Genomic DNA, 13,940 nt, shown 5'->3' on the forward strand with positions numbered 1-13,940 from the left:
GGGCGCCGAAGGTCTCGGCGCGCCCCCGCCCTACGGTAACCCTTCAGCGCCTGGCGCACCCAGAAATCCTTCGTGACATCCTTCCAGCCCAGTAACCTGAAAAAGAAAGCAATGCCCGCCAACCTACCCGCCACAGCCGACCACGAAAGGCCTTCTTCCTTAGCCCTGCCCATCATGAACAAAACTAAATAAACTCTGTCACCTTCAGGTACATCACCTCCCACCTCATCAACCAACTCGAGCCAACGGTCCCACGCTGAATTATAGCTGCGCCACGTACTGGGTGCCACCGAATGTCTGATCAATTCCCAGGCCGGCTGCAAACCGGGTCCCACAACCAGACGGGCCACACGGTCTCCTGCTGCTCCGCGTCCGGCGCCAGCATTCGAAAGCGGTCCCACTGGAAGCGAGATAAAGCATCAGCCACGGAATTCAGCACCCCCGGCACATGTACAGCGCAGACCCACAAGTTCAACTCCAGACATTTCAACACCAAATGACGCAAGAGATCCACCACCGGGGGGGAATCCGCTGTCAACTTGTTAACACACTGAACGACCCCCAGGTTGTCACACATGAAACGCACCTTCCTGTCTTTCAAATCCTGTCCCCAAACCTCTATGGCCACGACAATAGGAAAAAGTTCCAACAGGGCCAAATTCCTAGTCAGACCGCAAACCCGCCACGAATCAGGCCACCTGCCGACACACCATCTCCCCCCAAAATATGCGCCAAAACCACTGGATCCCGCCGCGTCCGTATAAAGTACCAACTCCTCATTTGACACCACCTCACGAAGCCACAATGACCGTCCATTATACAGCTGCAAAAAACGGGACCACACTCTCAGGTCCGCCTTGTGCTCCACCTTCAAACGCACAAAATGCAAAGGGTGCAGCACACCGGTAGTGGCTTGAGCCAAGCGACGGGAAAAAACTCTTCCCATCGGCAAAATCCTACACGCAAAATTCAACTTTCCCAACAGGGACTGCAAGTCCCGTAAACGAATCTTCTTGGCCTCAATGGCCCCTTGAACGCAACGCCTCAAATCCGCCAGCTTGTCCTCCGGCAAGCGGCACTCCATGGCAACTGTATCCAGCTCGATACCCAGGAATTTTAAAACAGTAACCGGACCCTCCGTTTTTTCAGGCGCCAACGGAACGCCAAAGCGGCGAGCAACCTGCTCCACTGTCCGAAGCAAAAGGGAACACTGCGAGGATCCAGCAGGTCCCATGCACAAAAAGTCGTCCAAGTAATGCAACACTGAATCTAGACCCGCCTCCTCCTTAATTACCCATTCCAAAAAACAACTAAACTTCTCAAAATAGGAACATGAAATTGAACAGCCCATAGGCAAACAACAATCTACATAAAACTTGTCCTCCCACCAGGTGAAAACTGTCCGGGTGCACCGGCAACAGGCGGAAGGCCGCTTCTATATCCGTTTTCGCCAAAAGCGAACCACAACCCAACTTCCTTAACCATTCCACCGCCTTATCAAAACGGACATACGATACTGAAACCAGCTCAGGATCAATACCGTCGTTCACCGACCTGCCAGTAGGATAGGACAAATGGTGGATAAGCCGAAACTTGTTAGGTTCCTTTTTCGGGACCAACCCCAACGGGGACACAACCAAGTCCGGCAATGGAGGGGCATCAAAAGGCCCCGCCATCCGTCCTAGTTCCACCTCCTTCTGTAACTTATCCGCAACAATCTCACCATGTAGGCGAGTCGACTGTAAATTTTTCAAACGAATCTCTCCCGTCTTAACCACTGACGGTATCTTGAAACCAAAACTAAAACCTTCACTCAACAATTCCGCCGACACCCGATCCGGGTATCTACTTAGAAACGGCGCCATCCGATCTACCCTCACCGGGGTCCTCCCTTTTTGACGAAGACTCAGCGGCCTTCCCTTTTCCCTTCCGGAAGCACTTGAGATGACTGTGGGCGCCACCACAGCCCGAACACTCGTGCTTGAATCGGCAGGAGGAACCAAATCGGCATTCCTTTTCATTAAACTGCCAGCAAACGCCCTTTTTGGTCCCCGGCGAGGTGCCAAATGATCCCCCGCCGGTACCCCCTGGAAAGGACTGCGATGCCGACTTTGGCGCAGCCATCAGCCGCATCCATAGACTAATTTCTTTGTGGTCCCACCGTAAACTGGGTCTGACCGCTTTCCTCTGGCGAAACTGCTCGTCATACCGTAGCCAAGCAGTCCCCCCGTAGGTCCTATACGCTTCACAAATAGAATCCAGATAGCAAAAAAGCGCCGAACAGTTATCCGGAGCCTTTTCCCCCACCACACTGGCCAGTATCACAAAGGCCTGCAACCAGTTCTGAAAAGTGCGAGGAATAAGGCGATAACGCCGCCGTTCTTCCTCGTCCTTTTTGCTCTCATCCGGTTTAACCCGATCCAGATTAAACTTTTCCAACGGAAGCAATGAGAATATTTCAACATATTCATCCTTCCATATTTTTTCCCTGGTCTCCTGCTTCAGATGCGCCCCCAACGGTCCATCGAAGCAGACATACACTTCCCCTCTCGCCTTGTCATCTAATCGAACAATGTCCACTGCAGCCGCAGCTGCGGCAGCGGGAGCCGCAGCTGCGGCCGCGGGAGCCGCCACCACCGGCTCACCAGCCACATTGCCACTAGCAACCCCTCCAGCCGCAGGAGTCACAACATCCTGCCCCGTCGCCCCTTGCCACACCATGCTAGGGCCCCCCACAGGGGCAAACAAACCCCTGACCAACCTCAACAACTCGGATGCCACACTGCCGTCACCCGTCACCGCATTCATGACCTGCCCACCACTCGGGCCACCAAGCAAACAACCCGTACCACCAACCACATTCACGCCCTGCACGCCATCCATATCACCAGACACACCATCCATAGCCAAACCAGGTGTACGAGAAATAGGAAAAACCGTGGTCTTACCAGGCTGACTCCGAGAAGATCCTGAAACAGCCGTCACATGTCCTCCGCGTCGCACTCCAGCCGTTTCGCCGACCTCCACGATATGGTCCCCGGTGTCGTCCTCCGCGACGTCCTCCTCCAAGGTGGCCTCATCCTCCTCACTGGACCCAGGCCCAGGGAGCCCGCCGTCCGGCAGACTCGACCTTAGGCCCCGTCCGCCCGCAGCACCATCCATCCTCCGTGCCGTCCGCGACGATCCAGACGCTGGCGCCGCCAGGTAATCACCGCCTGGGGCATGCCGTCCGGCATCCCCGCGCGCTCCAGCTGACCCCGACGCCGTCCCGTCGCTGTCCATCCTCTGTGACCCAAGGCCGGGCCCCGCAGATCCGGGCCGTCTCCGTACGGAATCCCCCGCCGGCACTGGGACCCTATGCTCCTGCATAGGCCCCGCTCTGTTCCTGGCCTGTGCTGCCGCTGCCACATCCGTGCCCTGCGATCCCACTGGCCCACGCAACCCAGCTGGCCCCCGTGACCTCGCTGGCACATGCGACCCCGCCGGCCCACGCGACCCTGCCGACCTCCGCGACCGCGCCGGCCCACGCGACCGCGGCGGGTCAGGTGACCACGCCGGGTCAGGCAAGCCTGCCGGATCGCTGGGACGCGCCGGGCCGGGTGAGTACGAGGGGTCACGTGACCGCGCCAGGTCAGGTGACCGCGCCAGGTCAGGTGACCGCGCCGCCCCACGTGACCGCGCCGCCCCACGTGACCGCGCCGCCCCACGTGACCGCGCCGACCCACGTGACCGCGCCGGCCCACGCGACCGCGGCGGGTCAGGTGAGCGCGCCGGGTCAGGTGAGCCCGCCGGATCACAAGGGGACGCCGGGCCAGGTGAGCGCAGCGGGTCACGTGACCGCGCCGGGTCAGGTGACCGCGCCGGGTCAGGTGACCGCGCCGGGTCACGCGGCCGCGACGCGCGCGTCACTGCCGTGCGCCGCGAACCGGAAGAGGAGGGGAGGCCGGCCATGTCGCTCACCGTCCCGCTGCCTTGGTGCCCGCGGCCCGACTTCCGGCCGGGGCCTCGCGACGTCCCGGCTCCCGGATCCACCGCCGCACGTCCACTTGGGCTCCGTCTCCGCTGCCAGCTCCTCGGCGTCATCTCAGGGCTGAGGCGCTCCGGAGGCCGCGCTCTTCGCTGCCGCTTCGGAGGCAGGGGGGTCCCATCTTCTTCACCGTCGCCGGACCATCGCTGCAGCTGTTCGTCCATCCACCGCTGTCCACGCTGCTCCGCCATCCTCTTCATCTGTGCCATGAAGTCCTCCATCTTCGGGATCCAGCCACAACGATTACAGTCACTGTCCAGGTAGGAATCTGACCTGCCCTATATACGACCCCCTATAGCACCACCCCCTGACCAATCACACTGACCCCTGATCCTGGCTGCCCCTTAGCACCACCCCCAAATTTCGCGCCCAAACTGACTTCTCCATTAACCCCTTATTAACCCTATGGCCTGGCATCCCTCCTAGTCATGTAGCCCTCCCTTGAGCCCCTTCGGGGCAGCAGTCCGGGCTCTTCCTTTGTAATCACAGAAGGCTTTGCAGTGAAACCAATGAGTACATAAGACTGTTTGTTATTATCTTGCTTAATGTTTGCTACATGCTAATGATTGTCAACGTCATGCAGAGAAGAAGGACATGACCCCAGAATCAAATCTTTGGCAACCCTCAGTTGGACTCATCATAAATACATTTTAAACTCAATTGTACAAGCTAATATCTCAGCAAAGGAGAGGAGAAATTAAAAAAGTATGATTTATTATACTCTGCATCCACTATAACCCCTTCACTCCCCGGGCAATTTTCAATGACGGCTTATTTTTTTGTGTCTTGAGCTGATGTTTTTAATTGTACAATTTTTGGGTATATGTGATATGATCCCCTCTTCTTGCATTTTAATGCAATGTTGCGGCAACCAAAACCATAATTTTGTAGTTTAGAATTTTTTTCTCACCATGACGTGTACCAAGCAGATTTTTTTATTTTATTTTTTGATAGATTTCTGAACTCAACGATCCCAAATATGCATATTTTTTATTGTTTTATTCTCAATGGGCAAAAGGGGTAAGATTTGATGTTTTTTCCTTTTTAAATCAACCAAAAAAAAAAGTCCCAAATGAAGGAAACAAAAAGCGGTTCATGCTAAAAAATATTTATATTTTATTGATTAAAATTTTTTTTTTTAGGTAAAAAAAACAGAGATAATACTCCTGAGAGGGACCCAATAAATTACCCAGATATTTGCATAAAAGTACTACAGATACAGGGAACAATAAATACAAAAATTCATAGAATATAATAAATACCTCACATAAATATAAATATATAAATACTTTAGTAATCAAAAGATTATCTAAATAAATAAATAAATTATGTGAAGCTACGTAGAATAAACTGCACTGTAAACATATTCTGCTGCAAATTGCAACAACCCTGGCCAACATAAAAAAGTGCGCTAGTGCAAACACCATACAAACACAAATTAGTGCCTCAAGATAAGCTGCCAGAGGAATCATAAAGTGCACTGTAGCAAAAGATAATAATGCCCTGCATCCACACTACAGAATACTAATCAGCTATGAGATTAAATCAACCCAAAGGCAAGTAAAGTGCTATAATTACCAGAATGGTGACTGTAAACCGCCTGGGACTGGGTAAACAGGTTCCCCCACCAAGGGACCTGTTTACCCAGACTCAGGCGGAACAGGTCCCTTGGTGGATGGACCTGTTTACCCAGTCCCAGGCGGTTTACAGTCACCATTCTGGTAATTATAGCACTTTATTTGCCTTTGGGTTTGTTTAATCTCATAGCTCATTAGTATTCTGTAGTGTGGATGCAGGGCATTATTATCTTTGCTACAGTGTGTGCTCACACGATACTTAGGACTTTCACGAGAATTAGATCGCATAACCCGACGCGGCCGCACACTCTCCGGGCAGGAGCGTCTCAGCTGCATAGAAATACATGCAGCCGACCCGCTCCTGTCAGGAGAGTGTGTGACGGCGCCGGGTGATGCGATCCAATACTCATGCGAGTCATATAGCTCATGTGAGTGCCTCTGGCAGCTTATCTTGAGGTACTAATTTATTTGTTTGTATAGTGTTTGCACTAGACGCACTTTTTTGTATACTTTTGTATGTTGGCCAGGGTTGTTGCAATTTGCAGCAGAATATGTTTACAGTGCAGTTTATTCTATGTAGCTTCACATAATTTACTTACTTAGATAATCTTTTGATTACTAAAATATTTATATAATTATACGATGTATTTATTATATTCTATGAATTTTTGTATTTATTGTTCCCTGTATCCCTCTCTGTAGTACTTTTATGTAAACGTCTGGCTAATTTATTGGGTCCCTCTCAGGAGTATTCTGTTTTTTATCTAAAAAAAAAATAAAAAATTAATCAATAAAATATATATATTTTTTAGCATGAACCGCTTTCTGTTTCCTTCATTTGGGACATTGTTTTTTGGTTGATTTATCATTGTTCTCAGTGGCATGCATATATGAACGGGTACGCAGTTGATTAATTTTTTCTTTTTTTAATATTTTTTAAAACTCTTTTTTTTTTACTTTTGCTATTGATTTTACTAGTTCCCCCTAGGGGAATTTATGGTTACAGTATCCGATCGCTTCTGCTGATCAGAGCGATGCTTCAGCATCTAGCCATATAATAAAGATATAGCTAATTGATAATATCAATGTTATGAATTACTGGATATCAGTCAATGTAAGACAAAATTGTACTGATAAGACCATAACATTTCTTATGAAAAAATACCATATATCAGTAAGAGGACATACCATAGAGTAAAATGCAACATATGAATACTGGGCTCCAAACCTCCAATGTACGATTCGCTTGATAGCTTTCTCAAGGAGTGGAAATATCCTGATATATACTGTAGGCTAAGGATCCGTTCACTGGGTGATCAGCAGACTATTTATAGTGCAAGTTTATTGTGAAATATGTCCGAATGCTTGATCATGATAACCTTTCAAGGTAAATGCACCTGAAGTGCACAGATGCAAAGTGCACTTATTCTTTAAAATCAGCTTGCAGCCTAACTTAATGCACAATAAGTATGTGACTCACATTCATAAATGGCAATGAAATGTGGAATTTCTATCTCTTATTGGGGTCACATTTAGGCATTTGTAAATAAACATATTATTTTTTTATTTTTTTCTTCAGTATATCGACACACGCACACAGGGGTGTTTACGTACAATAAGATGACCTCTTAACACACTTTGGGTTCAGTCTTTCACCAATTTTTTCAATGAACAAAATGGATCCCATCAGACCCAAATAAATGAAACTTGTTTTATCACTAAAATGAACTGTGGACCACTTCTCTGTCCACACAACATCCTCCACACAAAGGTGAGTCTAGCCTTTTGATTCTTTCTGCTAATGTGAGGTTTGGTCACTGCAGAGTAGGCTCTCGGTCCAAATGCTCTTAAACGTCGTGACACTGTATGACAAGACAGATTGTTACCCTGTTCAATGCTGAACTTTAAAGGCAAGTCCAGCTGCCGCGTTGAAATGATTACCCATGGCGTGTCTCCACATTATCTTGTCCTCTCTTGCAGTTGTCTTTTGAGGGCGACCAGCCTTCTTGGGGAACTTGAAAGAGTTTGTTATATTGTAACGATGCAATATTCTCAAAATCAGAGACTTGGAATGACCAACTTCTCTTGCTATGGCTGATAGGGTCACCCTTTTGGCCTTCATCTGGACAACCTGCTGTCGGAGGTTTTCAGTCACTTTGGAATGGAACACCATTTTTACAAAGTCAGTGCAAACTGGAAAGTTAGGCCTCTACTTAAATGGGGTTTGTCAGATAATTAAGGAAATTAGCACCAGGTGCCAGATTAACACCAATAGCTTGCAGGTATCTGAAAGTGTTCTCTAATTTTGATCAGTGGTCCTTTTACATTTATTTAATTTACATTTTTATTATGTGCTTTATAATAAATTCAATTTATGAAATAAGCTTAAAATACTGCTAGTTTACTCATGTTAGGATATAATGACATAGGACTACACAATGACCTTAACATTTAGAAAATTGTGTGTTGTTCTCTAATTTTGATCTCCAGTGTATAAATTTAATATATAAAGCTGTGTGTGTGTGTGTGAGTGTGTGTGTGTGTGTGTCCGGGATTGGCATCTGCACCGTCGCAGCTACAGCCACAATATTTTGCACACTCACACGTCTGGACCCCGAGAGTGTCATAGGCTATGTTGTGAGGTGAAATTTTAACCCCGCGCATTCCAATTTACCAATCAATTTTGCCCCTATCTATATAATGGGGAAAATGTGAAACGAAAAGTGTATCCGCACCATCGCATTTACAATCACGAAATTTTGCACAGACACCTCATGTGACCCAGGAAACGTCGTAGACTATGTTTTGACAGGAAAATGTAACCCCGCGCTTTACAGTTACTCTCCAAAAAACATGCCTTCATTAAAGTAAATGGAGCCTGGAACTACAGGTTATTAGTAGGAGCTGTGAGTGGTTGCTATAGGAACAAAAGACATTCATAGTATAAGAAGGTTATATGTGAGGTAATAAGATGTCAGTAGGGAGACGGATAGAGAGACAGACAGGGAAAGAGACAGAGATAGAGACAGACAGGGAAAGAGACAGAGATAGAGACAGACAGGGAAAGAGACAGAGATAGAGACAGACAGGTAAATAGACAGAGATAGAGACAGACAGGGAAAGAGACAGAGATAGATACAGACAGAGACAAACGGTGAAAGAGACACGCACAGACAGACCTGGAAAGAGACAGACCTGGAAAGAGACAGACCTGGAAAGAGACAGACATGCAGACAGAGACAGTCAGACAGGGAAGGAGGATACAGCCAGAGAGACAGACAGGGAAGGAGGAGACAGCCAGAGAGACAGACAAAGATAGATGGGGAAAGACACAGACCTTGACAGAGACAGACGGGGAAAGAGACAGAGAAATAGAGACAGACAAAGACAGGCAGACAGGGAAAGAGACAGAGATAGAGACAGACAGGGAAAGAGACAGAGATAGAGACAGACAGAGACAAACAGTGAAAGAGACAGACAGAGACAGAATTGGAAAGAGACAGACCTGGAGAGAGACAGACCTGGAAAGAGACAGACATGCAGACAGGGACAGAGACAGGCAGACAGGGAAGGAGGAGACAGCCAGAGAGACAGACAGGGAAGGAGGAGACAGCCAGAGAGACAGACAAAGATAGGAAAAGACACAGACCTTGATAGAGACAGACGGGGAAAGAGACAGCGAAATAGAGACAGGCAGACAGGGAAAGAGACCGACAGGAAAAGACAGTCACAGAGGCGGGGAGACAGACCTGGGAAAGAGACAGACCTGGGAAAGAGTCAGACCTGGGAAAGAGACAGAGAGATAGAGACAGACAAAGAAAGAGACAGAGACAGGTAGATGAGGAAAGAGGCAGACCTGGAAAGAGACAGAAAGGGAGACAGACAGGGAAAGAGACAGATCTGGAAAGAGACAGACGGAGCACATTACTTGGCCAATTTAGTTAAATCTGTGTGGAATATCTGTGGTGTTGAAATATATGTTGTGAAATGCTTCTATTAGCTTAGTTTTTGCCTTTTAATAATTACATTTCTATTTGTTTTGTGGTTTTTGTGTACAAAATACATTTTTGTTAATACATTCTATTTTGTTAACAGCAGTTATTAACCCGGGCGAAGCTTTTGGGAAAAATCTTATCAGTCTTTCCATGCATAAAAACCTGCAATATGTCAATGTCAACATGACATGCAGCTGATATTGGCATGTAAGTTAGAAGTGGCACTTTCTAAAAATCCTAGACTCCCCATAACTATACATTTTCTAAGTCACAACCGGTATACAGTTCTTTTTTAAAAAATAGCTGCAGTAAAGTTATTTCCACTGTGGATATCAGAGTATTTCTGACTTACGACTGTTTTCAAAGCTGAATATGACCCACATTCTCCTGATTCCTGCTCCTATCATAACATCTGTGCATGTCTATAGTGTGACTGTTCAGTATATAAAGTCTATAGTATGTGCACATAGGTGGTGAATAGTGCACACTGTGCTAGGTAGAACTGTCCACACTCCACAGACAAAAGTCTCAAGAGGTATTGTGCAGCCCTCCTCCCTCTTTGGGGTGTATCTAGGAATGGTAAACAGATACTAGAAATACAGGCTGGGCCTCACTCCAAATCACTCTGAATTTAGTGTCTGATCGCCGCATACAGGATTTCCCTCCAACATGTCTGTGATCATATTTCTGCTGCAGCTTATAGCGGCTGTCATCATGCTGCCTCTGCACATGCTTAATTATCTAGGCATTTGGGACTCATTTATAAAGAAATTCTTTCCTCATTTTATGAACAAATTCTCTGAAACATACAACAACTTGATGGAATTTCAGAAAAGAAGACTCTTTAGCAATATCTCCGACTTTTCGGGTCCCACAAAAGAACTCAGGCTCCTAGAGATTGGTTGTGGCTCAGGTGCCAACTTCAGGTATTACCCCAGGGGCTGCAAAATTACCTGTCTGGATATCAACCCAAATTTCCAAAAGTTCCTGAGCAAAAGCCAAGCCGAAAATAACCATCTGACCTATGAGAGCTTTGTAGTAGCTTCTGCTGACAACATGACGTCTATCGATGATGGCTCCATGGATGTCGTTGTGTGCACCTTGTTGGTTTGTTCTGTGCCGAACATACCAGCTGTAGTGAAAGAGGCTAAGAGGGTTCTCAGGCCGGTAAGTTGTGTAATATTTTTTTATTAAATGAGTAATTTGTCTTCTAAAGCAGCTAAAGAAATGGGAATTATGTATTAGATTTTTTAATTCTGCATGGAAACCTGAATTGTTGGCAGTGTAAATATTAATGAATTATAGATCATATATCCAAAATTAAATCCCATCAGCAATATTCCAGCCATGTAGTTAGGAACTTTTAGGCTATGTGCCCACGTGTGCGTAATTCATGCAGTTACGCTGCGCTTTGTAGCGCAGCGTAACTGCATGCGTCCTGCGTCCCCTGCACAGTCTATGGAGATTGTGCAGGGGCCGTGCGCACGTGGCGTCTTAGAGCGCAGCGTTTCGGCTGCTGCCCGAAGCGCTGCGTTCTAAAAAGTGACATGTTACTTCTTCCGTGCGCTTTTCCGGCAGCTCCTGCTCTGTCTATGGCAGGAGCTGCAGGCAGAGCGCATGGAATCGGCTTTTTTTTTCTTTCTCTACGGACATTTTCTGCAGCGATTTGAAGCGCACGTGTGCTCTTCAGATCGCTGCAGAAATTTCTGCAGGGCTAGTACGCAACGTGCGCACATAGCCTTAGGCTTTGTGCGCACTAGAAATGTGAAGTTTCTCAAGAAAATTTCTTGAGAAACTTCTGGGAGTGGAAGATTTCCGGACCTCCGGAAACAATCCGCGGTAAATCCGCATGCGGATTTGCCGCGGATTAGCCGCGAATTTGCCGCGATTTTCCCGCAGATTGTTCCCTGCGGATTTTGCAGGCTGTACTGCAGAAATCCGCAGGTACCTGCGGAAAAAAATTGACATGCTCATTTTCTCAAGAAATTTTCTCAAGAAAATCTTCTCAAGGAAATTTTTTGAGAAAAATCCGCAGTGTGCGCACAGCTATTTTTTTTTCTCATAGGATTTGCTGGGAAATGTCTGCACAAAGATTGCAGACATTTCTCAAGAAATTTCCGCAGCAAATCCGCGGGTAAATCTGCGGGTAAAACGGCCTAGTGCGCACACAGCCTTAACATTTGCATCTTAGTTTTCATCATAAACAGATATCACCATGTATTTCTACATCTATAGGAAGCTATTCAAACCAAAAATCTAAAAATATACTAAACACATACATAGATTTCGATCTCAAAATATATGAACATGCATGTCTGAACCCTGACCACCAAGAGCCACTGCAGCCATAGTGTCTAATGCTGGCCATACTGTGAAGGTAAGAGTCCTCCAGAATGGGCAATTTCACTTTAAGGGCTCATGCGCACGTTGCATACTTGCATGCATTTACGCTGCGTATTGCACTGCAGCGTAAATGTATGCGTCCTGCGTCCCCTGCACAATCTATGTAGATTGTCCATGAGACATGCGCACGTTGCTTTTATGAGTGCAGCAATTTGGATGCTAAACTTTTGACCCAAATCCGTGCATTCATAAAATGAGCATGTCAATTATTCCATGCGCTATGGATGCAGCTCCCACTCTGTCTATGGTGGGGGCAGCAGTCATAGCGCATGAAATCTGGGGTTTTTTGGACAAAAAACCTGCATCCATTATGCAGTGTTTCTGTAGCAATTTGAAGCGCACATGTGCTGTCAAATCGCTGCAGATTATTCAGCAGTTACGTGCGCATGAGCCCTAAGGGCGCAGTTAGACGGCCATATAACATGGACAATGATTGCATTGCAATGCATGGCCTGGTTGGTGGCTCTCCTGACCTGTGCGTGAGAGCAGCATAGATCGACATGTCACACTCAGGTCAGGAGAGCCACCGGCAAGTCTGAGCTTTGTGATGCGATCATCTTCCATGTTATACAGTCATCTTTACAAGAACATCTCTTTGCGATCGCCAATGACTGGCTGTAGTCTTATCCAATCATCAGCTGAAACTATGCTAAATAAAATAAAAAAATAAGCTTAATGAAAACAAAAAAAGCAGCTTAATTTTATACATGACATGGCAAGAGGCAAAACCCCTCCCACCCCCCAAAAAAACACAATAAACAATTACTCACAGTGGAACAGTAGCTTGAGAGTTTAAAAGTTACACATTAAAGGGGTGGGTCACCCATTTTTTTTTTTCCCCAATGATTCTCACGTACCATTATATGCATCTTCTGCATTGGCTTCTGTTTCCATTTCTGGCACTGAGCGGCGCTATCCTGCACGCTCAGTGCCAGTCACATGACCCCCTGGAGCTGTGGCCGCCGGCATCCTCTGACGTCCCGGCATTTCCGGGCTCTCAAACTGGACGGGTACGTCACAGGATGCCGGCGCCACTCACAGTGATTGACTGGGCTGTGGGCGGTGACTACCTGACGTCACAGCCCAGCATCGAGGGGAGGATCCGGAGGACGCCAGTGTGTGGAGCGGTGAAGGCAGAGCGCGCGCTACCAGCATTCAGCTGTGGGAGGTACGGGGCGCCAGTGTGGAGTACAGGGGGGGTTTCTCCAACTGAAATCCCCCCTGTCACGCAAGTATGTGATCACACTGTCCACCCGCCCGCTGTGCTCAGCTGTCAGGAGAGCGGGCGGTGTCGGCAGTGTGATCATATACTCCCACCAGCAGCACAGGTGACCGGACGCGGAGTGAGTGTGTATGTCATACTCACCTGTCTGCAGGGTCCATGCTTGCTTCCAGCCCCTGTCCCGGTCCCGCCGCTTCGGCTGTGTGCAGTCTCCCCGGGGCACGCACGAATCTTGCAGGACCTGGCCGTGGATCACCTGATGCAGTCACCTGACGCATCAGCTGATCGTAGTCTCGCCGGCTTTTTCGGCCGGCTATCAGCTGATCCTGCTGTCAGGGGACTTCATCAGCTGATTACCGGCAGCTCCTGCAGCGATCGGACGGGATCAGACTCCTGTCCAATCGATCGCTCCAGGAGCTGCCGGTAATCACCACAGCACATAAGTGAGTATGTATTTTTTTTTTTTTTTTTTGGCACTGATGCATCAGCTGATTGTATAACCGGCTTTTATACAATCAGCTGATGTGTGATGTGATTCAGGCACTTGATCCTGACACATCATCTGATCGCTTTGCCTTCCAGCAAACCGATCAGATGATATTGGATCCGGATTGGACGGCGCGGGACCCTGACCCAGGATTACTGCGGAGGGGGGTTCTTTATTTCAATAAAGATGGAGTCACTAATTGTGTTGTGTTTTATTTCTAATAAAAATA

The 13,940-nt window shown here is 47.7% G+C and overlaps 1 protein-coding gene across 2 annotated transcripts in view; it reads left to right on the top strand.

Annotated features, from left to right (window-relative positions):
- Positions 1-13,940, top strand: part of LOC142290541 (thiol S-methyltransferase TMT1A-like) — a 102,690-nt gene that overhangs the window by 53,204 nt on the left and 35,546 nt on the right. Inside the window, exon 1 of one of the 2 annotated variants that reach the window (XM_075334504.1) lies at positions 10,260-10,766. The exons of the other annotated variant lie outside the window; for it this stretch is intronic. Within the exon in view, the coding sequence (XP_075190619.1) occupies positions 10,269-10,766 (498 nt within the window). The 5' untranslated portion in view covers positions 10,260-10,268. Of the gene's footprint in view, positions 1-10,259; positions 10,767-13,940 lie in introns of those variants that run through there. 2 annotated transcript variants of the gene reach the window in all.

Source organism: Anomaloglossus baeobatrachus, chromosome 2 (assembly GCF_048569485.1).
Source record: "Anomaloglossus baeobatrachus isolate aAnoBae1 chromosome 2, aAnoBae1.hap1, whole genome shotgun sequence".
Lineage (NCBI taxonomy): Eukaryota > Metazoa > Chordata > Amphibia > Anura > Aromobatidae > Anomaloglossus > Anomaloglossus baeobatrachus.